The sequence below is a fragment of the Saccoglossus kowalevskii genome, chromosome 17, assembly GCF_978046115.1.
Source record: "Saccoglossus kowalevskii chromosome 17, keSacKowa6.1, whole genome shotgun sequence".
NCBI lineage: Eukaryota > Metazoa > Hemichordata > Enteropneusta > Harrimaniidae > Saccoglossus > Saccoglossus kowalevskii.
Window position 1 is genome coordinate 25,361,152 of NC_140657.1, and position 27,999 is coordinate 25,389,150.

At 36.1% G+C, this 27,999-nt stretch overlaps 2 protein-coding genes and 1 long non-coding RNA gene across 3 annotated transcripts; 2 read left to right on the forward strand and 1 right to left on the reverse strand.

The window, feature by feature from the left end:
- Positions 1 to 2,953: 2,953 nt before the first annotated feature.
- Positions 2,954 to 4,254, forward strand: LOC144344807 (uncharacterized protein F54H12.2-like). The gene is made up of 2 exons (XM_078006610.1): positions 2,954 to 3,527; positions 3,782 to 4,254. The coding sequence occupies exons 1-2, from the start codon at positions 2,954 to 2,956 to the stop codon at positions 4,252 to 4,254; spliced, it is 1,047 nt and encodes a 348-aa protein (XP_077862736.1).
- Positions 4,255 to 14,585: 10,331 nt separating this feature from the next.
- LOC146732768 (uncharacterized) lies at positions 14,586 to 27,700 on the forward strand. Its single transcript, XM_085492119.1, has 5 exons — positions 14,586 to 14,634; positions 24,568 to 24,725; positions 25,904 to 26,084; positions 26,519 to 26,619; positions 26,914 to 27,700. The coding sequence occupies exons 2-4, from the start codon at positions 24,575 to 24,577 to the stop codon at positions 26,541 to 26,543; spliced, it is 357 nt and encodes a 118-aa protein (XP_085348245.1). The 5' UTR covers positions 14,586 to 14,634; positions 24,568 to 24,574; the 3' UTR covers positions 26,544 to 26,619; positions 26,914 to 27,700.
- On the reverse strand, positions 23,160 to 24,135 carry LOC146732769 (uncharacterized). The gene is made up of 2 exons (XR_014926771.1): positions 24,001 to 24,135; positions 23,160 to 23,324 (listed from the first exon to the last, which is right to left on the reverse strand). It is a non-coding gene; the product is annotated as an uncharacterized LOC146732769 (long non-coding RNA).
- Positions 27,701 to 27,999: the final 299 nt, after the last annotated feature.

A 27,999-nucleotide genomic window follows, 5' to 3' on the forward strand; every position in this document is an offset into this window, starting at 1 on the left:
CCAGACACCCCTCAGGAAGTACGCATCTGAACGAACATACTTTCATCTCAAGTACCGATAGTGTATGTGAGAATGGTATAAAAAAGACAGTTTTCCATCCTCAGTCATTTCAGTCATTGCCGTATGTGAAAGAACGCTGATTTCCTCTTCGTATTGTACAAGGCCAACTCGAAACAACAAAAGGGGATAATTGATGGAGCCTCTAGTGACTTGATACAGTGTCTGTGCGAATGCTCGCTCAATGTGTTGAAAGGGAACGTCCAGCTATCGCCTAGTCAGAGACGAAAATTGGCGTTGTACGTGAAACATCTCCGAGCACTGTCCAATAAAAAAACTCCAGTCAAGAAAAAGAAAAAATTCTGGTTCAGAAAGGGGGTTTCCTGGCCGCCTTTATTGCTCCCTTGATTTCGAGCATACCCCCTCCCCTACACGGTCTTAAATAGATGGAATCCGTGAAGAAGATGGCTTTAGTCTCTGCTGAGCTATTATCTACCATTCAAAGACAGAATGCTCAAATGACGAGACCTGTGGTGAAATCATTGACTTTGCTGGATAGAGACATGAACGACATAACGCAAAAGGAAGAGTTGCCTGAAGACGAAAAGGTCAAACAAGTTCTGCGCAAGTACTTGTTGTTGTGGGAGAAGAAAAACCTACCAATTCCAATCCCCGTTACGCAGCAATTACCCAGTGCTGTCGCTGTAGCCGATCGGGAATCTCAACCTGACAAAGACGGTGTGCCGGATCAAATTACATCCGAAGTCTTACAAAGTTTTCCCAAGAGCATGCAGAGAAAAGCGAAGCTCCTACTTCAGAAAGTTAAACAGAACCAACTGGTTGACTGGGTTGAAAACGGTGAATTAATCATTGATGGACAATCCATTCCAGGCATGCACGCCATCGATTTAGTCAATGATTTCTTGCGCAAAAGGAAGAATTTCACCCCCACAGGTTGGAGAGAATTTGCCGAAGTTATGAAAATGTCAAATCTCACTTTGGTGCAGTCGGTCGTGATGGATCCACGTTGTCCAGCTTTGCTTTCGTTTATCAAACGTATCCACTGCCACTGCCACAGAGGATACACGTTCTTATTGACGTGTATTGACGTTTTTTTCGAAATATACTTTTGTCGTACCTTTGAAAGACAAGAGAGGGGCGAGTTTGGTCGAGGCATTTCGGGAAAATACACGAGAAGGGGCGTCGCCCCGACGTTTTGCACATATACAGAGGAACTGAATTCACAGACTTTTTGAAAACTACCTCAAGAGCGAAGACATTACGTTCTTTACTACAGGCAATGAGACTAAAGCCAGTGTTGTGGAGAGGTACAGCAGAACCATCAAGGAGAAAATGTTCAGATATTTCACGAAGAACAACACGTTGACTTATTTGCCTGTATTAGACGACATGGTACGTTCTTACAACAATACCCATCACAGAAGTATAAATACCAAACCCTCACTCCTTACCTACGCGAACCAGAAAAAGGTCAGAGACATATTGTACGGTGATGTAAGTAAGCACAGAGAAAAAGGGGAGAAAAAAGAAGATTTATAAACTCAGAATCAGTAAAACTAAACACGTTTTCAAGAAAGGATACTTGCCCAATTGGACCAAAGAGGTATTCACGATTGTTGGTCGTCTCAACAGACAACCACCTGTTTACAAAATTTCAGAATACAACGGTAAAATGTTGGAAGGTACTTTCTACGAAGAAGAACTTCAGATAATCGTAAAGGACGATGATGCATTGTACGTTGTGGAGAAAGTGCTGCGCAAGAGAAAACGTAAAGGCCGCGTGGAATATTTCGTTAAGTGGCGAGGGTACGGTTCACACACATGATGACCCGATTCATTTCAAAAACCATCATGTCGGGGCAGGATTTCTAGCTCCCTAGTAATGCCAAATTCGTGGTACAACGTCGTACATGACGAAAATAGGATCTTTTACGATGCCTCACCCAATCTGAGAGATGAAGGAGAAATGAAATTGAATCCGGGCTACTATAACTCGATTGAAATGATTTTAGACGCGATTCGAGAAAAAGGTCTGCCAGATGAGATACTGATGACATATAATTTGAGGTCAAAGAGAGTGACCATAGCGGTCGAAGAAGGAGCTCGTGTAATCTTGATGGGTGGATTGGCCGAACTGTTAGGATTTCCCTCAAATACAACAATTACAAACGAAAGACGCACTAGTCCCTACCTTGTCAACATTAGAAGTTTGTATTCCCTCTATGTGTATTGCAATATAGTGTATTGCACCAAATGGTCGGTGACGTTTCCGTGCCTCTCTTGAGAATAGTCAACGTTGAAAGAACCCACGGAGATAGCATCAATCACACTTACAACAAACCATACTTCCTCACGATACAACGTCGACATTCGAGACTGCGGAGATTGATATAAGGTCTGATACAGGGGAGAAGGTGCCATTTCAACGCGGGCGTGTGAACGTGACGCTGAGTTTTTGCAAAGCTCGTCCTTCGTTAGTGTGAAGAAAAAGAAAAATGAACAGACATCGACCTTACACTCCTCACGTGGGGGTTTATAGAAATTACTACATGAATCAGATTGGACGAGGATCTGTATTTTCTGGTGCGAGACTGCAACTCGGATATGGAATCATAAGTATGTTTTCTTGATTGGCAAGATCGGCCGCACCTCTATTAACAAAAGGTCTGAAAGCAGTGGCAAAACCAGCGCTCGATGCCGGTTTGGGTATTCTAGGTGACGTTGTACAAGGGAAAAACTTTAAAAAAGCGGCTTCGAGTAGATCAAAGACTGTAGGTTGTCAAATTACTTCTTCAGTATTGAGCAATTTATTTGGAAGACCCTCTCAAACGGGGCGAGGACGCACCATCAAAAGGAATAAGACAACAATGAGATGTGTCATTTCTTCCAAGGGTAAGAAGAGGAGAAGATCTCCGGATATATTCGACTGAACATCATGGCTTTTGTACATGAACACTCCTGTGAATGCGCAAAGACAGAACTCTATCTCTTTACTATTACTCCGACACAGACAAGTATCGAAAAAGAAAGTTACGAAGAGGTAAACCCACTCACGAATATAGCTGATGGTCCGATCGAATTCGTAATATCTTCGGCCAGAAGTGACTACATCGATATTGGTTCTACGCTTTTGCACATCAAGGCTAAAATCAAGAATGCCAACGGAGGTAATTTGGCTGCGGAGGCCACTGTAGGGCCTACGAACTTGTGGTTGCATTCCCTCTTCAATCAAATTGACGTGTACCTGAATGGAAAGAAGATTTCGGACGCATCTCCCACCTATTCTTACAGAGCCATGATCGAAACGCTATTGAATTATGGAGGGGGCGCCAAATCAATGCAGATCAGTGCGGCAATATTTGAGAAGGACACCGCTGGAAAAATAAATGTCGCAAACCCGAGGGCAGAAGATGGTGACGCTAACATGGGACTCAAAGACGGTCGACATGATCGAACGAATACACAAAGACATATTTTTTCAACCAAAGTATTTACTCAATGGGGTGGAAGTTAGACAGAAATTACATCAAAGTAAAAATCAGTTCTGCTTGATCAGCTCAACCGAAAATCCCGCATTCAAAGTAGTCATCACCGACGCTACTCTCCTGGTGAGAAAAAGTCAAGTTGAGCCCCAGCGTACCACTGGACACGTCGTAGCGTTGAAACAGGGTACTGCAAAATACCCCATTGATCAATGCGTTATGAAAATCGCTTCCATCCTGGCTGGTACAATGTCATTAAACAAAGATATGATATTCCTCAGTCAGTTGCCCAAAAGGGGATCATCCTGTGTCTGGTTTCCAATGCGTCTTTCAATGGATCCAACGAAACCAATCCATTCAACTTCCAGAATTCGGTATCACATCACTCGTTCTCAACGTTGGAGGCGAGCAAGTTCCCGCAAAGCCATTGAAGACGGACTTCACAGCGGATGGTGGCAGAAGTTGCATCATGGCTTATTACACCCTGTTTACCAGTACAAATAAAATTGGTCAAGACCAAGGCAACGGCATCACTCAAGACGAATATCCCGAAGGTTACACAATCTTCGCATTTGACCTCACTCCTGATGAATCGGCCAGCGATTATCACCTTAATTTGATACAAGAAGGAAAGATTGGTCTTGAGATTCAGTTCAGACAAGCATCGACTGAGACTGTGTCAGTTTTGATTTATGCTGAATATGACAACGTTATTGAGATTGACAGAGACAGAAACGTATTGACCGATTTCTAGCTGCGATGGACACGAATCAACTGGATCGTATTTTGTCGACTAATCCGTACACTAGAAATGTGTTCTTCTGCGTTCATGCTAGAGATCAACTGCCTAAGGCAAAAGTGTTGGAGTATCCCGCAGCGTTCATATAAAACACCGATGACAGTAGCGGGGGTGGGACGCATTGGGTGGCTTTTTATCTGAAGGATCCCTACCACGGAGAATATTTTGACTCGTATGGTAGTCAACCCTATTACGTGGAATTTAAGAGATTTCTCGATAAAAACGTTTGTACATGGATCTACAATCATCAATTACTACAAGCCCATTCTCTACAGTGTGTGGCCAATACGTCCTGTATTGCTGCACAGATGTCGAAGGGAACCTATGAAGTCCGTAGCTGACTCTTTCACGCGTGATAGACATTTGAATGACATTTATGTGAACAGATATATCGAAAACTTTACTGGACTCAACCTCCCTATTTATGACAAATATTTTTTCCCATGCAGTTTTACTAGGTGACTTATACTTTTGAAATTTCACATGTATATATAACTATCGATTTCATATTATTTCTCTTTTATTCTTATCACAGATTAGCGATTCTGATTAGAAAAAAAAGTGTGTATTGACTTTTTCATTATAATCGAAACTTTATCGAGTTAGAACAAATGTATTCTTATATTACTCAGTGTGAATACTTAGCCGCATTTGAAAATGTATACTCTATGCATTTCAACCATTTTAAAATTTCATTTTTTTTTATTTACTCAAACAAAAAAAACAAAAAATGTATATTCCATGTAACTGATCTAGTTTTACCCTTTTGTGTAATAAACTCAGTTAGTTTTCAAATGACGTGTATTTATTGGTGTGTGTGTGTGTGAGCGCCCTCTACGATACATTTGAAAAATCTTTCGTGACGTCCATGCTCGTCCAATTAAAAATAATTAAAAAAAAATAAAAAAAAATTATGGTAATTGATGCAAATGCATTCAAGACTTCGTTACGACCTCGTATTCAAATAAATTTCATTTATGCAAATGTATTCACAATATCCCATTGTGACGTCATCCTCATTCAAATTGACCCCTTCACGGCCATGTACGATCATTTATGCTAATTTATACACGGATCCCCATTGTGACGTTATCCCACCCCGTATGACGTCATCCCATCCCAATGTGAACAGCGCCCTCCTGGTCGTCCCTATAATGTGTCCTTAACTACTGTCAGTGGACTTTTAGTTGATTTTTCAGTTCTTGTTAAAGGTTGAACTTAATTTAATGTCTATGTAAGCTAATTTCTTTGACTCCACTTTTGTGTGTAAGCTCAAGTCAGCACTTGGTGAAAGAAGACATAGATTTCTATGAGGGTCTACGGTGACCACAATTAGTTTTAGAGATAGTTTTTGCAAGTTAGCCTATGGAACCATGAACGAAAGCAGGCATAATGATAGTTTACGGGTACATGATTAAATTAAAGCTGCAAGCAGCATTTGCCGGGTCCCAGCAATAGTCTGTAAAATGAAGTCACGTGACCAATCCAGCTGCGCTTCAGTCTTATAGCACATGTCAGCTGGGAGCTACATGCCAAATTTCAGCTCAATCGGGTCATTAGTTCCCGAGGTATAAGCTACTTTCACTTTTGTATAAATTAAAGATGGCAGCCAAAGCACGTGACCAATCAAAATTCTGCTCAGAAAATTCATAGTACCTAGATGCAACATACCAAGTTTCAGCTCAAGTGGTTGAGTATTTCTGGAGAAATAGGTTGTTAATATTTACACATTTGTTTCAATAACCCTAACAGCAAACCATGTGACTAATATAATCAACATGGACTTTACAGATTTGATAAAACATGTCAGCAGGAAGTTTCATGTCAAATTTCAGCTTAATCCGATTATTAGTTCCCAAGAAATAAGATACCTTCACTTTGAATAAATTAAAAATTTCGGCCAAATCACGTGACTAATCGAACTTATGTGAAGTTATTTTATAGCACATGTCAGGTCAAAAGGATTGTACTTCTGGAGACGACCGTTTTTGGAATTTGTAGGTATTTTTTTGAAATCCCTAACAAGTCACGTGACCAATCAAGTTGCCCTGTAATATGTCAACAGAAAGCTACATGCCAAATTCCATGACGCCATGAGCAAATCAGCTCAAAGGGTTCAGCACTTCTAGAGTAGATGCTCGTTAAAGATGTTGCACATGTTTTAGTAAATCCAATATGGCGGGAAAAGTCACGTGACCGCTAAAGTTTTTATCGGTGATATCTAGCAGGGTCACCTCAAGGATGCTCGACCCCCAGAAAGTGGTGCAATAGCCACTTCCGGTTTTTAAGAAAACCAAGATGGCTGCCAAAGGGCGTGGTCATGTGGCCCACAAATTGTCACTGCACCAGTTCAGATATAGGGCTACCTGAGATTAAGCTGACGACAATTTGTTGGAAGAAAGAAGAAGAAAGAAAAACTCCAACAGAAAGCCCTAAATAGTATTTTGTCTACCTTGTTAGTTTGCAAATAAATACTAACTATCGCAGTAAACAGGAAAGACAATATACCATACTCTCTCCTTTTTCCTCAGCACCATAATTAAAGGTTGTGACCTTTAGTTACTGTCAACATTTCAAGTGTATAATATTTATCAAATAATATTATGTTACCTAACAGAAGTTTGCTTGATTTATTTTTTTTACTCTATTCCAGGGTGAGAGGCCTAAACCACACCCAAAGACTTTGATTAGCTGTTCTTGGCAGATTATTGTCTGAGTTGACACACAAAGGTTAACATAACTGAGAATGTTGTAAAATATTATGTTGGTAGCTGGCAGCATCCGTATTTTAAGAAAAAGAATCAATACAGGTTTCAGGAAGTGGAAAGCAAAGTAATATGTTTCATCAGTGGTTGGAGTGGTCAGGGGTTGCAGTGTGTTTTTTGTTTTTTCTCACACAGGCAATTTTATACACCTCTATATGGGCATATGTGAAGTGGTTCGGGAAGGGTTGTATTAACTGTGAAACAGGATTATAGGTGTGTGTGACAGGAGAATTCCCCATTCAACCTATTTTGTAACCCCTTGGAACTCTCTAAACAACTGGGGCATGTTTGGGAGACCAACACAAAAGTGGGGCTATTGAATTACACACAGCCTCCTTTGTAAGATTTAAGACTCAAGGTAGATATTTGTAGCAGTTTTTTTTCTTGCCCATAAACAAAGTTGGTAATAATTCCCTCAATTTTTACTTCAAAACAGTAAATAACTGTGATAATTGTTATCCCTGAAAGTGTTGACAGCATCAATGCATAAATCTAATCATTAACATGCTAGCCTGGTGTTTGAAAACTACTTGCAGCTGTAGTTGGAAGTTTTTTCATGCATTCTTTACTTTTTCCAGTGGGGGCTTATAGATTGGGGTCAGTCCGTTCGTTACCACCTGTCTCTCAGTCATGTGTCCAATGTTTTTTTGTACACCAGTTTTTCAGATATAGGCATTGTCATTATTCAGAGATGCAAGTTGTTTCAGACCATTACTATTGAGGTTGATCTCAAGGACATCTTAATTGACTAGGGCTATTTATTTTACTTTTGCACGATGTTACTGCATACATTTCACTGTGACTCTGTTTTATTCATGGTGAGACCGACAGGACAAGAATGCATATAACTATACCCGGTTTTAATGTAAGAGAGATTTTTTATTGATCACCATTTAATTCTGAAATAACAAAAAACTATTTTCAGTAAACATCACATTACAACTAACTCATTTCCTTTAATCAGTATTATTTGTATTGACACAATTTACATGTCTAAAATTGTCTCAACAAAAATGACTAATGACCTTAAAATTACCTATAAATTTTAACTCACGACTGTTACTGGATATAATTACAGGTTAGACGTTTCTGGCTAGCATCAGAGTAATACTACAGGTTAGCAACGTTGACCATAGTCTCAGGTTAGCAGCATTGACCATCGTCACAGGTTAGCAGCATTGACCATCGTCACAGGTTAGCAGCATTGACCATCGTCACAGGTTAGCAGCATTGACCATCGTCACAGGTTAGCAGCATTGACCATCGTCACAGGTTAGCAGCATTGACCATCGTCACAGGTTAGCAGCATTGACCATCGTCACAGGTTAGCAGCGTTAACTGTCTATCATCACATGTTTAGCAGCATTGACCATCGACGCAGATTAGCAGCACTGACCATCGTCACAGGTTAGCAGCATTGACCATCATCATAGGTTAGTAGCGTTGACCATCGTCATAGGTTAGTAGCGTTGACCATTGTCACAGGTTAGCAGCGTTGACCATCGTCACAGGTTAGCAGCATTGACCATCGTCACAGGTTAGCAGCATTGACCATCGTCACAGGTTAGCAGCATTGACCATCGTCACAGGTTAGCAGCATTGACCATCGTCACAGGTTAGCAGCATTGACCATCGTCACAGGTTAGCAGCATTGACCATCGTCACAGGTTAGCAGCATTGACCATCGTCACAGGTTAGCAGCATTGAGCATCGTCACAGGTTAGCAGCGTTAACTGTCTATCATCACATGTTTAGCAGCATTGACCATCGTCACAGGTTAGCGGCATTGACCATTGTCACAGGCTAGCAGCACTGACCATCGTCACAGGTTATTAAATCATGTAATATAAGACTTTTTTTCTAAATACTAGAAAGTATCAGAGCCTCAACATAAACATTTTTAATTATGCATCACAAAACTAGTAAACTTGCTGGATTAACAACAAATAACACCCAACGTTTCGAAGTGTATTTTGTAGGAAAGCTATTTTTTTTAAACTCTGAAAATTACATGTATAACATAACTGATTAGCGAATATAATATCACTCATCATACAGCCTCAATAATTGTCCGGTAAATTATAGACACACGTCTTCCAACGTTCAAATGTTACGCTAATTTTGAAAATGGCATGCCAACATCAGAAAACCAACAGCAATAATCTACAATGTATATGCTAACAAACTCACCCTATATAGTACCATATTGATGACAATGGTTTCGCTCGAAACAATTCATAGCCAATGAGCTATGGAAGAGTGTCAACAAAAACCTGGTTTAATTTTCTAATTATATATTTTATATATGGATGACTTCAGGTTAAATATTTATCGACTCCATAAATTACGTCAAAAAGGGGTGTTTTATATTGAACGAACTATTAAGCTTTAAACAACAGTTTTACTTTCTGGGTTACTTGCCATTGGCTAACTTCAACTAAATAGAAAACTACGTGCATATTAAATGGATAGCCGGTCTTTTCTGAGATGTCGAATTGTTCGAGTTACGAACATCGAGTTACGAAAACATCGAGTTACAGAAATGACCACGCCCTCTTCTGTGAAACCACGCCCAACTCGATGTTCAATTAACAGTTAACAGAACTTCGTGTTATGTGCAACATACATTTTGGTTTTTGTTGAACGTCCACATTCAGGAACTCGAACTTTAAATAACAGTTAACCAAACTCCGAGTTACGGGCAACATATATTTTTTTGTTTTGTTTAACTTTCAAATTTTGTAATTCGAACTTTTTTTAACAGTTATTCAAACTTAGAGTTAGTAACTCGAAATTTATTTAACAGTTAACATAACTTTCAGTTACGGCAACGTAGATTTTTGTTATTGTTCAAACATCCCCGGGAAACATCCATATACCATCTTTTATTTTTGACCACGCATTAAGCTCGCTTTTTCAACTTAGTCAACTGTACATCTTCACAACTTCAATTTCACGACGTCTTGCTGGAGCCTGGAAACCACCACATACAGAGACGGAGTCGTTATACTTCCTGGCTAATGGCTAATGACGGCCAAGTGAATTTTTAATATTTTCTGGAATCTAATATTTTGGTTTTTGGTGTAATTTCAACTGATGAATTGACATCAAGAAATCACAATTTAAAGTTTAGCTGTAGTTTTCAAAGTTATGCTTGTAGCAACATCGCCCTTTCGAAAATATTTTGAAATGAACAACAAAACTCAAAATACTATTTTTAATTTGAGGATTTTCATTTCATTGACGAGCTAGGGGATACTGTCGCAACCCAGTGATAATAGATGAAGGGCAATCGGAATCAACAATGTATCCAGTCAGTTATCTTTCCACGCTTCGTCTGTCTCTCGTGGGTGACCTGCCATGTACACTATCGAACAGTGACATTTTTCATTGTCTAAAATTAGTTGTCTGTCTTGGAATGCTGAGACAGAACAATGTTTGAGACGTCTCAGTTTATTTTCTAGTACGTTTTATATTTTGAGGAAGCGTGTGGAAATGTTTGCATATATAGTTAAACATCAAAAGTAAGGAATACAAAACAATATCACGTTCCCGCGGGGCAATTCATCCGTCCCATGGTTATATTCCAGTCACACCATTTGTTGAAACTTTATTCACTGTCATTATTCAAAAGTGTTATCACTTTTTCAAAATCGCACTTCAGTGCTTGAAAGTGTTGAGTGATATACTATTTTGGAGTTGGCGTTGGATCGTGCAATGTTTTAGTCCCGTAATTTTGCTCACAGACTACTCCCATTCACAATGCGATCCACTTATTATTAAAGGGTGTATACCCCGATGATTACAGAATCGTCTCGCGCTTCTTTCAGAAATTCCATTATGCTATTTGACCTCTGTTTGACGAGAAAAAATTTTTTGATCTCCATTTCAATTAGCAAGGCCACGAATCGGTTAGCGTGGCTTTAGTTCTAGAATATGATGACGTCATGTACGAAACGAGCTTATGTGTCAATCTATATGAATATTAAAAAGTAGACGTCAAAACTGAGCTGACTGGTAACATTGTAGTATGCGCGTTGCTGGGCTCGCCGTCGACTGAAAATGTGCAAATAGCCGAAAAGTCCCCCTAGCGATTCAATAAAATGAAACGTCCCAAATTGAAAATAGGATTTTGATTTTCGTCGTTCATTTCAAAATACTAGTATTGTTGAAAAACTAAATGTCGCCACTACAGGTATGACTATGAAAATCACAGCTAAAATCTAAATTGTGATTACATACCCCAAATTCATAAATTAAAATTACGTCAAAAGCCAAAATGTTAGATTCCAGAGAATATTAGAAATGTACTTGGCCATTATTAGCCACGGACCCAATGTAGATTGTTCAAACATTCACATACCGCCTTTCATTTTTGACCATGCAATACGCTTGCTTGTTTCAACTTTTGAGCTCAGTCGCTGTGCGCGTTTGTAATGTCGCACAACGTTACTGTTATTATTGCAACGCAACGCCGCGTTAAAATTGACTAATGTGAAGATTTGAAAATATGTTTTCCCGATTTCACACGTTGAACCAGTGACACGGACGTATGTCGTTCAATTTACATTGAATGTTATATGCTAAAAGAGAGTATGAGATGATGAAAAAATATGGAACTAGGAAGTATAACGACTCCGGTCTCTAAATGTGGTCTGTGGTGGTTTCCAGGCTCCAGCAAGACGCCGTGAAGTTGAAGTTGTGAAGATGTACAGTTGACTAAGCCCAAAAGTTGAAAAAGCGAGCTTAATGCGTGGTCAAAAATAAAAGATGGTATATGGATGTTTCCCGGGGATGTTTGAACAATAACAAAAATCTACGTTGCCGTAACTGAAAGTTATGTGAACTGTTAATTAAAGTTCGAATTACAATATTTGAAAGCTAAACAAAACAAAAAATATATGTTGCCCGTAACTCGAAGTTTGGTTAACTGTTATTTAAAGTTCGACTAAATGTGGAAGTTCAACAAAAACCAAAATGTATGTTGCACGTAACTAGAAGTTCTGTTAACTGAACATAGAGTTACAATTTGGGCGTGGTTTCATAGAAGAGGGCGTGGTCATTTCTGTAACTCGATGTTTTCGTAACTCTATATCCGTAACTCGAACAATTCGACATGTCGTCTTTTCTTCCACTAATTCATCAAATGTTACATTATAAGTGTTAAACATTCACATTTACCGAGTAATGTACATATATATATATATATATATATATATATATATATATATATATTAAATAAATAGGATAATAAATGAATACGTGAAACAATGTTTTGATAAAAGCACCAACTGGCAGACTGAATCGAAACACAGGATATCATTTTAAGGGAACTCTAGTCCAGTCTGAAGTGCCTGTTCGACCTAGATCTGATGCTTGAACACTCACCCTTGCCATTGACGCGTGATTACCTCTATAGCATCTCTAAATCGGAATACAAATACTAGAATAGTAATTTGCCTATTAGCGACTGCAATGTGACAAGGCGTACTCTCTTAAATACAACCTAGGTTGTGAAGTTCTATTCTGATTTGCTGAAAAGTGGTTCTGTTAAATTGTCACTATTTAATCGTTATTGACACAAATAATCGACAGGTTAACATTTAAAAGTGAACTGCTGTAAATCAAGGCCGATACAAAGTAGATGAACAAGGATCTTTGACGGCGACACAGAGTGCTTGATTTTTCTGTGACATTTAAATATATTACTTTGCGATTTGCGGGTGACGTATTGTAATGAATATAAGTTAAACTATAAAAAATTCTTTCACCACTATACATTTTGTTAAAATAAACCACCATCTTGAACTGAGATATCTGGTGGTGTGTGTGTGTGTGTGTGTGCAATGAAACTTTTTCCCCCTCAAAACATTGGGACTATGTAAAGAAAGACTTATATAATTGATGTGTAACTGACATGGGCTGATTCAACAGTCATTTATTGTGCAATATTTTCTCGTTGCCCAAGTTAAATGTCTCAAAATATCACCAATCTTGGTAATTGTGTGATATATCCACGAGGAGCATGGTTAGTTGGCATAAACAAGTCTTGATGATCCGTTAAAACAATACATATATTCTTGTCATAAATGTAACAGCTTTTGACTTGACAAAATGTATTCAGAGTTGTGCCGGGCACCTAAGAATATAACTAAAATCATGGAATAAATACTATAAGCAAATTTCCAGCATTTTCTTAGAATGATGAAATTGCGTTCAGTTTGATTTACAGTATATACCCCTTTACCTTTTCAACACTGTTCTGGATAGTGAAGACAACATGATTTATGAACGTTTTATTTGAAATGAGACGTATATTCTCATGTACATCAATGTTTAGCCTATTGAATTGAGCGTGATTAAATTACGTGACCGTGGTCGAAATAATTATGTGTCCCAAATCTATATACAAGTTAGCAAGATCGACCACGGTCATAATCATATGACCATGGTCGGTATACATTCCACAACATCTAGCCAGATTGATCAAAATCATAATCATATGACCGTGGTCGGTATACATTCCACAGCATCTGGCCAGATTGACCACGGTCATAACCATATGACCATGGTCGGTATACATTCCACAGCATCTGGCCAGGTTGACCACGGTCATAATCATAAGAACGGCCATGCACCACCACCCACAGCATTTAGCCAGATTGGCCACGGTCATAATCACATGACCATGGTCGGTATACATTCCACAGCATCTAGCCAGATTGACCACGGTCATAACCATATCGTATGGTCGTATACATTTTATATTTAGAATTGATTGGTCTATATATTTCACGCTTACGAATATTGGGCAGCTTGAAAAACAGTATTTATTTAATATAATTATGATGATGTTACTATTGATGTAGGTTAGGATTCCGTATTTAGCACAAGTTTGTGTTTGAAACAGTATTATCATGATAATTATTCACCAACCAAATATTAAAATGGGTGTCACGTATTAAATTTTAAATTGCTGTTTAAACCAAATCCAAAGTGTGACCACGATTATAATATCACGATCATGTATACGCATGAAGTGGCCATGTTTATAGTGACGTCACCTCACCGGCATACTTCTGGGGACAACAAATTAAAATGCGTACACTCGTGCTAATAGGATTAATGTGTATTGTTTTAGGTGAAAGGTTCGCATTTTCTTATCATAAATTTCTGCTTTACATCAAACATGTGTAATGCGTGCTGTATACAAATAGCTTCATGAAAAATGTTTTGATATTTAAAACAACGAATTGATTTATAATGAGAACATCATATAGATAGATAAAATAGAACAGAGACAATATTTAATTTATAATATATTTCAATAGCATAGAATATATGTTATGTTGTTCCATATACTTGTGGGGTTAATTTCCAATTGTGATAACAGGTTGACATATTAAATTATAGACAAATAAATTTTAATAAGGCATGTTGCAACGAGTTACATAAGGTGGTGTGAGTCACGTCGCAAAGCATCATGGGTACAAAAAGCGTGATCGGTTCATTTCACTCGCGGCAGCCATTGTGTACACATCGCTTCGTTGACATCGCTTTGCTTGTTCAGGTGCGTTCTTCTCAGTTTTCGTCCAATTTTGACTGCATCCTCCATTTTTGCTAATGATAAGTTTTCGTTTTTCCATATTTAGTGATGTTTGTATTTATATGTAGTATAGTATCGTTGTTTTTACCAACGCCACCGATCATCATTTACATTTGCTCACTGATATAGAAGGTTGATGGGGTCCTACTAAAAAGTGTCCGGGAGAGTCCGGAAGTGTCCGGGAGAGTCCGGAAGTGTCCGGGAGATATACATGTCCGTCCGGGGCTGAACTACGCATCGAAACAACTCCAATTGTGAATATTCGAATACGCTTGATCGTAAAATACTGTAAAGGGGGTAATTATTCACTGTGTTTTAATTTAGCTTATTTCGCTGACTGGAAAAATGCGCTAAATTAAAACACAGTGAATATGTAAAATTTAGCATAGAACACATTATCTAAATGAAGAAACCGTGAATTTAAAACCCACTGAAAATTAGTCATTTTACAGTATGTTTATTCGCTAAAATAATAAGCGATGTACCTTCAGTTGTCGTTTTATTCAACACGATTTGCGACCCACTTTTACCGACCGGTACGTTCAGTGGGCGGCCATCTTGAATGTTGGATGTCAAGCTGGGACAACACCATTTGCGTCGCGGGGGTCGACGACGGTGTTGGTAAAATTTGATGTGGTGAGGTTTTGAGGGAATAAATGTAAATTGCTAGTATGTACATTTGTATATAAATGGACTATAAAAAACAACAAAATCATGTTTACAAGGGGGACAATGTATAAAGAATTAAGAATGGGTATGAGTAATTTGATAGGTGGCACATACATATAATGCTATGTTCAAGACTATATTAAGTGAAGGCCTAACAAAAATTAAAAGTAAATGTAAAGAAGCCATATGGGTGAAAATGGATAAAGATTTCTTTGGTTTATACAAGAATCTCTTTTTATGTAGTCTACATGTCCCACCAGTTGGGTCAAACTATTATAAAAACATTGACATCTCAGGTAAAGATATGTTTGATATTATCACTGAAGAATCTCTGCATTTTGCAAATCAAGGAAACATATTCATACAGGTATAATTATGTTTTTATTCTGTATTAATTCCATGATTTTCTTTTCTGCAGGCTCATTTTCAAATGCTGGGATCATATCCTTAGCTTTATTGAACAGTTTGGTACACAACTTATTATATTTGTTGCATTCCAGCAGAAAATGCATTTCATCCATAATTAGACCTTTGTTACACATGTCACAAACCCTGTTGTTTAATGGAATTTTTTTATGACGACCCATTTCAATTTTGAGACTATGGTCACTAAGACGAAATTTGGTAAGCACACTACGCAGTTCAAAGTTTTTTTTTTTAGCTTGACTAAATATGGCTCAGGGTTTAAATGCTTGAAAATTTCAAATCACAGATTTAAATTAGTTAAATATGATTCACTAAAAAGCATTCACTATTGAAAGTATTGAATTCATTATATTGGGCCATATATGACCTTCTGTTGATAAAATTGAATTGCAAAAATAGTCAAATATAAAATATTGACACAAATGAAAAGTTGTGAACAAAATGTTTGCTCTTGATGTATGAATTTATTTTTGAGTTTGTGTGTATGTCTACAATGTATTCCATCAAGACCAAAAGAACTACCTATTATAATTCAATTGAACTTGAAAATAGATGCTTTAGAATAAGACCTGATTTGGTTTTGGAAGAAATCTGTGAAGATCAATTGTTTAATTAAATTGTGTTTTTTTTTTTTTTTTTTTTTTTTAAATGATACTTATTACACAAATACTCATAGGGATGATGTGCAGACATGATTACTTTTTGGTTGATATGTATGAATGGTAATTATTTTATTTGCATATAAATAATTAGTCTATGGGAGGAAGTTGCCATGAACTATTTGGCAACATACATACATTTTGTATTTGATTAAAATGAAAACATGGTTGAACTCTGATTACCTTGCCCATAATATTAGATAATTTCATCATATCTTTTTGTGCAGTAATAAAAAGAACATTCTCATAATTTATTGTCAATAACAAAGTTGTAGCTATAAATCCTCTGTCTATATAAAGCACGATCATGCAATCATTGAATAGTTATTGCACTGGAAAAAAGCAAATAGGTGAACCATCAAGAATCAATGATATGTGGTTGTACTATTCAGAAAAAGTTAAAAGTAGGATTTTCAACTAAAAAATCTAATATATGAACATAAAAGAAATAAAATTGTTAGCAGTTTAAACAATGCACAGACATTAGATTGCTGATAGATGACAGTCACTGATGACAACAACCTATCAATGCAATGTAAGCTGGGAAGTGGTTAAAATTTTCATTTTTCACCAAAAAAGACAAACATTATTGTTGTTAAAATGCCAAAAAATATTTCCCAAAAATTGAGATTCAAAGATCTGGTCATGAAATGAGCAAATCAAGATGCATACAAGCCACATATGAAAGCATTTGGACTACCGGTTTTGAAGAACAAACAAGCAGCCTGTTGGCTGATATAACTCCGCTGTATGTGCCACAAACTCAGTCGGAAAAAGCATTTAACCAAAAATATTTGCTAAAAATGGAGAATTGAAGATACTGTTAAAATTAACACATCTGTTAGAGGTCTGTCCAAGGTACCCACATAGCAAGAATCGAAGCATTCAGGCTACCGGTTTTGAAGAACTAGTTAAAAATACCATTTTTTCCCAAAAATGACAAAAATACTAGTAACAAGCCATGCATGGCACAGTCCTAATTAGTTATCAAATTTAATATATATAGTTTTGTTTATAGTAATATAGCTGGAATATAACCATGTCAGGAATATGATTTTTTTAACATCAAAATTATTGACATTTGTATCTGATCGTCAAACAAGTACTTGTCCATATTGAGAGATATTGCTCTGGAACAGCATTCAAAATCAGCCATTTTGAATACATGTATATATATATATATATATATGTATAACGAAGATATAAAATTTGAACATAATCAGTCAAAACATGTCGGTCTAGAAGCCCATTCATTAAAACAAAATGACCGGCAGTCGGCCATTTTGAATGTTATCTGAAAAACAAAATTATTTGCATCAAGATCCTATAATGTCTAATGTGTATATCAAGTGTGAACAAAATCCATCTGTAAATAGCCGAGAAATTCTTGATTTTGATGATTTTTAGTACAAAAATAACCGCCATTTGGCCATCTTGAATAAGATGGTGAAACAAACTGACGTGCATATGTATAATATCATGTATAATGTATGTGTGAAGTTTGATTGTGATTGGTCCAGGCATTTCTAAGATACAGATACGGACGCATGCACACACAGAGGTCAAAACATAAGTCCTCGTTTTCGGACTGCATCCGAACAGGGACTAAAAATAGAAAATTTAAGATATGGTCATGAAATGAACAAATCTGATAGAGGTCCACCCAAGGCATCTACATAGCAAGCATTGAAGCATTCTGGCTACCGGTTTTGAAGAAGTTGTTCTAATTTTTTGGGCCACGATCCATCACCAGCTGTCTATATTGATAAGTAAAGGGGTCAGTCCTTGCTGGTAATTTATTGTTATGTAGGTATTGATCCCTTAGTATACTACGTCTACATGTATATATGTACTCAAAATAAAACACAATTGGTCAATGCACTTCACAGAAACTGGCATGCAAACCATAAACATCAAATAGCTGAAGGTCTATCATATGTATTTGAATCATGCGTCTGCAACCCAGTAAGCATGATAACCATATCCAGTTTGATTGACTTAATTTCAGTAGTCCTAACACGTCAAAATGCTGAGTACTGTGTGCTGATACATATGTGTAGAAATATTGGAAACTAGAAAAAATCTGTGAGAGTGCAGAGCCATCATCTCCAATCCCCATGGAGAATCCTTAAAATAATTCCTCGATCCAGAAGGCGATACTCTACTGATATGTAAACTGTTGTGTAATTTTTCGTTAATTATTATATTTGTTGACATGTAGTTAAATTGTTTGTGAATAAAAATTATTACAAAACCATGTCTCCTGTGTTTATGTTTACTTATATTTTTAGGTGTCGAGCAGAGCTCATCGAATTACTGATTGTTCGTCGACATCAACTTTTCACATTTTTGGCTTGAAAACCTCTAATCCGATTGTTTTGATGTTTTATGTACGACACCTATATTTTGCCATTTTTGATCATTATTGGTAAAAAGGTATTTTTGAGTTGAAAAGCATGATTTGATATTTTATAAATACATGTAGGTACCTCAGGTGGACTTTACTCACTTAGTTTTTTAAATAAAGGTACACTTGTACTTCAGTCAGATTTGTTCTTTTTAGGGTGATATCTACAATTTTCTATTTCTGATGATTTTTTTTGTCATTTTTGGTAAAAAAAAATTTGAAATCATGAATTTGATTGCCTTGAAATTTTATACATAGGTGCCTCAGATGGACCTCACTCAGATTTATACATTTTGTGGTGATATCTTCATTTTTCTTTTTTTTCTATTTTCGGTAAAATATTTTCACCTTCTTTTTAAAATCCACAAATATGATTGCTTTGATAGCGTACTTAAATATTCTTTTTTTTTTATAAAACATCAATCTTTTCTGAGTGCCTGTTTTGTCGTTATTGACATCTATTCAAGAATACGATATTCATTTTGCGGGTAAACTTTGTTTTGACCACACATTCCAAACCAATTTCAAAATTCCATTTGAATTTCGATAAAAGCAAATAAATTATTAATAAAAATGGCCTACAGCAACATTGGTCCAACAAAGTTTTGCAAAGCATTTTAGGCCAGACTTTTATTATTCTTTGTTTCACGAGCCCGCTGAATGAACAGGAGCCGAAAATGGAATAAAAATAAAATTTTATTTCAGCGTAATTTCTCGCGCCCGCCGACTTGTAAGCACAAAAAATTGCTAAAAAAATATTATCTTCATTTTTTTTACCGCCCGCCGCATACCAAATCCAAGTTGCATTTTCGTGTGAGTATCATGATCAAAGTACCGAAGTCTCACGCAGATGAGAAACAAGGGTATACATGGAATAAAATTTAATTTCGTTTCTTCTCTACGATCAATATTTCACTCAATTCTTTGAGAATCACACAAATTTAATGGAAAAAAAGAATTAATTTTTTTTTCTGCCTTTCTCAAAAGAATTGCCTTATAAAAACTTGAGAAACAAGGAATAAAAAAAAGTCTGGCCTTAGACCAAAAATTACAACAATCCCAGACATCAAATGAAAGTTAAAAATCTTGAATTAGAGGCATGAAATGTTTTTACATCAAGGTTGATCAATACAGTTTCGTTTTCGGCAGAGTTTAGTACGAGTTAAAGTGTTGATGTCATCTGAAAGAGCAACTAATATACTCCGTGTCGGTATCTGTTTTTACATTTATTTTTTCCCTGTGTTTTCTGGGCCTGAAAAAAAAAATGTGTGTCTATTTAAGTTTCATCTTTTGTCTATATTTATACACGTGTTACCATAAAATCGTTCTGGTGTATATATAGACTTTATTATTCACTGTAAACGCTAAATTCTCACTGTTTATGTATTTTCTTGACCTAAAATTGTTCTGGTATATACATACATGTAGACTTTATTATTCACTGAATATGTGGTTGTACACTAAAAAGTGGAGACCATCTGTAAATATAGAGAAACTGATTAGCAAAGATTCATATATTTATGAGGGAAACACATGGTTGAGATATTTGGGGAGACGAGTCCTCAATTAATCTCCAATAGATACCAGGAATACACCAACAGTGACATTTGTAGAGGTAATGCAAGTGAATAAAAATTACACGTTTTACAAGTCGTGACTCAAAGACAAGATTTAAAAAAAAAAAAAACATGTTTTTTTTTTTTTTCATGGTTGCATTTTTTTGGCAAAACTTTCCAAGCCCCCTGCTCCAATCTTAACAATCTTCATAATAGCAGACATACAAAAACAAGTGTCATTATTGGATTTATCATTTGTTGATTTTTAAAAATTTACTTAGGCGGCGATTGCACAGTTCCTGTGGTTTACCTCCATGCCTACAGTCAGATCGCCAAAGCCTCATTTGCATATGAAAATACTTTCTGCGCGCGTCCGTTACTATTTAAACTGCGATAAAATGACATCTGCGAGGATGTTTTTCTGTGTGCTATTTTATGAAAAATGAACAAAAACAGAAATTTTCTCTTTACATGACAACCTTAACTGAACCTTTTTGTTTCAAATGGCTATAACTTTTTAGACATGGTAAGAGAAATTACAACTAGCGAAGCTGTTTTTCGAGACCTACGTAAAGGTCACAACAGAAACCGTAATTCAATCATCTGTGAAGACGTGATCAATACGTCGGACACGGTTCAAAATTTACAAGTACATAACTAGTGTGATTATCATCAAAAGTAAAATAATATTTTATTATTTTCTGTGTGCGAAACACTAGGATTAAATTAAAACGCACCTGAGAACAGTTTGCTGACCCGGAAGTGGATTTGAGGTCACATACATAAGGTCAATCATGGAAGGTACTAACGGTACCTTCCGTGGGTCAATTGAAAGAACCCCCGGACAAATAGAGGATAGAACGCCATACAAGACGTACAGTCAGAGGTATTATTTATTTAACCTAACATTTTTGTGTAAAATATCGATCTAATATTGTTTGTTGACTGTCAGAAAGCACTGAAATTACAACTGCATTCGTATTTATGTTCAGACAGTTTTCTTTTGAACTTCTTGCTTGGAATATTTCAGTGTGTTTAGATGTCAAAATTCATTTCTATTTTATTTACAGCCAGGAACAATTTGTATTGTAATTTTTAAAAAGATTTTAAAGGACATTCTTTATAGTATAATATACGAGTGAAACACATTTACTTGTCATATGGCTTGAAAGAAATGATTATTCCCAGCACACTTTATTTTACATTTACACAAAAATTGGGCGAGTTTTTTTGGAGTATTCCACATATGTTGTAAAATGGTATAAATATCAGATTCTCATGGGATTGTGGTCACGGGCAAGACTTTCATATTGATTAGAACATCATTCATGAAATGTACAACAATGATAAATAATAAAAATTGAAAAGTTACCAAATCTGTGTTAGCAGTGTATTTTTTAGGGGGAGCACACAAAAAACTGGGATCAAACAATATTTGGGATTGGCTGTTTTCAATTTACAGATTACCAATCTGCAGCTTATTAATATTTTCAGCACACAAGGGAGGTTTTGTGTTATTGATGTGAATCTGTCCCGACAATTTTGGCACGCAGCTGATATATTATAAATACATGTGCTGAATAGATTTTGTTGCAATTCCGTGCTTATTAATTAGGTTTTTTGGCAGAGTTCATAAACGTATATTTGTTGTATAATAATGTTGTAATTATCTATTAAAAACATTTTGAGATCACTGGCCCAATCAATTGCATGATTGTATCGTGATTCACCTGTCCTACCACAGTGCTTGCAAGATGTGCAATTTGTATGTGGATGACATTTACTTTTCTGGCCATGTGCTCCACCTTTGCCATGGAATAATAATTGCAAGTTCTGATACTCTGCTGAGATCAAATCAGAGTCTTGCAGTCACTGACCATCAGCAATTAGTGTTGACCCATCATTAACACCAGATTCCTGTAACCTATTTTTGACATATTTGGCACTGGGGAATACGGGTGTGTTTTTAACAAGAACCTGTCTGTTCCCAGCACTTACAAACAAATGGGTAGGATGACCCACGAATAATATTACACAACCAAACATCAAAACAATGCAGCACACTACAACTTTTGTTGGTATCACTTTGTTTACATCAATATTTTGTTTTCTTGCAGTGTGCTTTATTACATCAGTAATAGGTTTTGTCATTACTTTGTTTACAACAGCATCAACATGTGCTTTTCCTGCATCTTTTGCATGCAAACTACTGATTAGATGTGTTGGTGGCCCATACTTTTCCTTCTTTATTTCTGTATGCATGAAGTTTGTTTTTTGACGTAAAACCGCCACAGGCAGACAAATGTTGAAAGAATTAAATAACCAACAGAAATCAAGGTTGTAATAATCCATTTGTACAATAGGCATTGTAAAGCACAAGTGATGTAGACAACAGAATAGAACAATTTCTTCAATCAACCAGCCATATTTAACAGGGATATATGACGATCCAAAGACAACAAACAGAGTAACCAAACAGACAACATACATGATATATGGGTCAACAACCCATCCACGTTTTTCATCTGTTGAACCATTACCAAACAATTTCAACATCAACCTCCTATGATGAAGCATCTCATCATGATACATGTTTTGACAAACAAAATAATCGCAAGGAAAGAAATACATATGCAGCATTTTAACAACCAGTTTAACACAACTCATAAAGGAAAACAGAAAGACAATTAAAACAAGAAGCAAAACAAATATTAGAAAGGGCAAAAACAAGAGGAACATAGTCCAAATAATATCAAACCACACACCATACAATTCACTGTGACGAACAGGTAGTTTATTGTATGAACTGAGAGAAGTCGATAACATTGTGCTTTCATTGGGTACACAAATAAAAAAATAACATTAAAACATAATCCTGATAGCAGTCCAAAGCAAATAAAATAAAGATTCTCCATTTCCACTTCTGGCACTTGATTTCTGAAAGATAAGAAAAAAAGAGAAAATAATTAGAATTTAGGTTTAAATTACAAGTATTATTAGGGAGAATGACAAATGGATAGGCAAGGTCAATGTTCTCTACAACTGTATACCTAATTAAATGAATAAGTTTTTGAGGGGACACAATTCTGTGGTTAACATGTATTCATACCATAACATTAACAGTTGTGTTACACAACTGACACATGCACACTATTTTTTTTTTCAACTGTGATAAAATTCCTTATCTGCACCATACTAGTATTTCAAAATTCCCTTTAATGTAATGTTGTGCGAAATGAAGACACTGCAACGCCGGCAATGTGGCGACCTAGATCTGACAAACCCGCCAAATATTATAATGAGGTCACTTCATGCTTGACCCCGGAAAACCCCGCAAAGACCGCAGAAAAAGAGGCATTTTACACCAGCCGTAAAACGAGATTTTATTATTGGACATTCACAAAAACACGTACAGAGTCAAAATAACATTTATATTTTATGTTGCCACCTTCTAACGGTATCAACATATATGCGAAACACTCAGACGAAACTTTCATTACGCAGATGCAGAGCGTCGTGAATAATGTCATTCATACTGAAAAGTTTACAATATCGCAAAATTTTGATCATAATTGCCAATAAAAACTACCCACAATAAAACTATGGTGCTTACCTTTTTGAAAAATGTTTTAAATCCTTAACCTTTCGCTGATGAGTGTAGCAATTGTATAAGTAAAGAACGCACTTCAACGACGAACAATTTACCGCAACTGCAATATGGCGACCTCAACCGTCACAAAGTTCAAAGTATAAATATGTAAATGATATGTTAATGAGGCTTTGGCGATCTGACTGCCTATAGCGTGTCACAAATAACTACTTGCTGCCGTCGTCGACCCCCGCGACGCAAATGGTGTTGTCCCAGCTTGACATCCAACATTCAACATGGCCGCCCACTGAACGTACCGGTCGGTAAAAGTGGGTCGCAAATCGTGTTGAATAAAACGACAACTGAAGGTACATCGCTTATTATTTTAGCAAATAAACATATTTTACGATCAAGCGTATTCGAATATTCACAATTGGAGTTGTTTCGATGCGTAGTTCAGCCCCGGACGGACATGTATATCTTCCGGACACTTCCGGACTCTCCCGGACACTTTTTAGTAGGACCGGGTTGATGTGGCTGGATATCGGTAACAGTCTGCTTTGAACATGATATCAAATATATTGTTTTCAGATCAGTTATGGGAATTAAAAATCTATTTGGTGAATTACTTGGCGCTGCTAGGCCAGTTGGACTGCAAGAAAAAAAACTTTCACTAGATGCATACGTTATTCTACATAAAGGATGGTGTGGTTGTGCCAAAGAGATAGTGATTGCATACCAACATTTAGGTAAATATTATGCATGATTGTTGTTTTTTTATTTCACCAGAAAATGTACAATAAATAATATACACAATAATAATAGTAATTCTAGTGAGGGCCACAGATATAGTTCATACAAACTAGTCTAGTCTGTGGCCCCATAATACTGATGTTATTAATTAAATTCATAGCACATTTAACTTAATTAAAGATAAATGAAAATACTTGTATACTGACTTGTAAAAAATAACATGACACATTCATGAGATACAGTTTTAACGTATTTTTAAATATGTATCTGCTTTTGATAATTTTTATGGAATCAGGAAGTGAGTTCCAGTTGTTTGCTGCTATATAGGTGATACTGTGTTGATTAGTAGTAAGATTCATTCTTGGAATATAATAATTGGAACTAGTAGCTTGACAAGTTGCATAGTGAAAAAAGGTTTCAAGTAGTGGTCAACATTATGGGCAAACAAATTCTTATTAAGATAAAAAACAGACAGATGTGGAACTTACTGAGTTTATACCGGTAGATATCTAAAATATTTAGTTTTTTAAACAGGAGGGCAGTGGGGGCACGAAAATCTTAAAATGTTATCTGGAGTAGTAGAATTTTGTCGAAAAAGGTTTTGTAGGTGTTACCCCATATTTCAATACAGTAAGTAGTATGTTGTAAAAAGAGAATTGTAAAGCAGGATAAGAATAGATCGTGGGACAAAATGATGAATTTTATACAAAATACCAATTTTAGGTGATATAGTTTCACAAATTTGTTCTACGTGTTCTTTCCAATTACTTAGCTCGTTTAGTGGCATCTGAAAATTTACAGAAATGTTTCAATCTTTCAATTTACCAAGTTTGTAAACATCTGTATATTGTCAACCATCAATTCCTGGGACTAGCATAAAACGAGCGATTGAATTATAATTAAAGATGAGAACATTTATAAGACAAAATGTAAAAAACTAAATGTTTTAGATTGAGCTGGGTAATGTATTGAATTAATTTTTATACCTAGTGAAATAGTGCATTTTGGCATAGTCCAACTACAGAGTTTATAAGGCAGATGCATGTGTTGTGACAAGCTATAACTGAAAGCTGTATGATCATAGTTGTATCAGTTGATGACATTGTTGCAGTTTTGAACTAAACAGTTGAAAATTAACTGTTATGTTTTAATTGAACATCTATTTATTTTCTAGGCTATTCCAATGACAGGGTTCTATCTGAATTGAAATGTGGCTATCCCGACACTTACATAGCTGATTTTAGGAAAACTGTGAACACATTCAAATATCATCTAGTGTTTGATATGAAGACCAGGAACATCTTAAATCCATATGATAATGATTCCTATCACCATGACATGCATTATGCTGGAGAGTATCCTTTCAGTTTAAAGACTCAACTTGACATAAAGAACAATAAGCTCAGATTTAGATTCTATTATTATAAATCTGTCATTGTATCACCATAAGTAACTGTTTAGCTGCAATTTTGCAGTGTTGCACAGGTAAGCTATAACCTACCATGTTTAAATATGTAAAAATAAAAGTTGTAACCTGAAAACAATAAATATTGCCAATTTATTTGATTCTGAGCATCGCAGACTCTGGATGATGTATTATAAGTTTATTACGGTATGTGCATACTTCAAGGTGTGTCCTCTAGACAGTACAGTCGCTTTACGTTAATCCATACTCAAACTCTGGGCACAATCCAAAATGTTGTAAAAGTATCGATAGCACTGTGTTCTTCATAGTTGTTAAAGTACAAAATAATTTACCAGTATATTGATTTCTTAACTCAATACATAGTGTTACCTCAAAATGCAGCATTTAATCTGACTCTGGGCAACCTATCAACAAGAACTTTATTGACAATAAATGCTTATAAACCACCTGCTATGTACAACAAGGTAAGAAATTGTAAATACATATCTTGGTCAGTAATTTGCATTGTGTGAATCATTCAGACCTTGACAGTAAAACAGGATTTACTACCGGGTATTAGACACAATTAAGGGGTGTTGATCTACTTCATTAAGTTTTTATAAAATGTACATCTAGCACCAAAAACAAAGGAAATTATTCCTCCCAGATATGCTAGGGCAATTTTATAGATTGACCTTGAAAATGGATGCCCTCCCAATCCAACAATTAACACCCCATCTTGGAATAAATTAACAGTGATTTTTTTTTTATTATTATAGGAATTTACAGAATTTGCCGTAACAGTTCTGGAAGTCAATGAGAGTATTACATGGACAATCTCATGTTGCAAAGTCATCAAATTGAATCTAACAAAAAAAAATTTACAACAGATAACGATAATTATGCAAACCGTGAAGACAGAGTGATACAAACGTCAGATCACAGATTGTTATTGTCAAATGACATGAAGATAACCTGCTTTGAACACTGTCTGGTTTTTATTGATAATAAAGAATATGTACTTTTTTGAAAGTGGGACTTCACAGGTGAAGTTTCTGATCTTCAGATTTCAATCACTCCAGAGTCTCTATTTAGCGACTTTTCTGATTTGACGTTATCAGATAACCAGGGCCCAACAATACATGCACTGTTATTTAAAGTCATGGTTTCAGAGTATTCCTGGGTTATAGGAAAATTGATACTGGCGACACAATACCAGTACGGTTAAGACCAGATCCGAACAACTTGTTTGATGCTCGAGGCTGTAGATTTTGATTTTGCAGAACTGGGTTATTTAGACCAAGAATTGACAACACATGTACACCCTCTTTTAAAAGCCAATAATTATAACTGATGTTGTAGATAATATAAAGTTTCGAACTAACTGGCTAATTATCGGTTTTTATGCCAAAATAAGTATAACACGAACTGGCAGTCATTTGGAGGCAGAGGTACTTTGGGAAAAGTCTGACAGATATCTGTCCTATATATATATATATTGTTTAAATAAATCTTTTTGCAATAATTTGCTTTTATATTTTGTATTAAATAAATTTTGCTAACATAGTTTGTGTTGATATTTGTTGACTTTTCACAGATGAATGAAAAACCTAGTCCTAGACTATGAATTTTATTTTGTCAATGCACTAATCACAGAACCAGGCGTGTCCTATTCAAAAGCCTGATTTTGCAAGTTTCATGTGTTGACAAAATTTCCCCATACTTCGCCTGATTTGTGATGAATACAACAGGTTGTCAACTGTACTGTATATCAACATTTCTGGTTGTGCAGTTCAGTTGCACCCACGAAACGAAACTAAAGAGTCGGGGGGGGGGCAAGTTGCACCTTGAACACTTCATAATAT

What these genes read in the sequence shown, in the direction of transcription:
- LOC144344807 (XM_078006610.1), top strand. Translation starts at nt 2,954, where the DNA reads ATGGCTTTTGTACATGAACACTCCTGTGAATGCGCAAAGACAGAACTC. An exon ending in ATTTACTCAATGGGGTGGAA is followed by an intron (nt 3,528 to 3,781) that starts GTTAGACAGAAA and finishes GATATTCCTCAG; the next exon opens with TCAGTTGCCCAAAAGGGGAT.
- LOC146732768 (XM_085492119.1), top strand. Translation starts at nt 24,575, where the DNA reads ATGGGAATTAAAAATCTATTTGGTGAATTACTTGGCGCTGCTAGGCCA. An exon ending in GATTGCATACCAACATTTAG is followed by an intron (nt 24,726 to 25,903) that starts GTAAATATTATG and finishes TTTATTTTCTAG; the next exon opens with GCTATTCCAATGACAGGGTT. An exon ending in GACATGCATTATGCTGGAGA is followed by an intron (nt 26,085 to 26,518) that starts GTATCCTTTCAG and finishes CTCAATACATAG; the next exon opens with TGTTACCTCAAAATGCAGCA.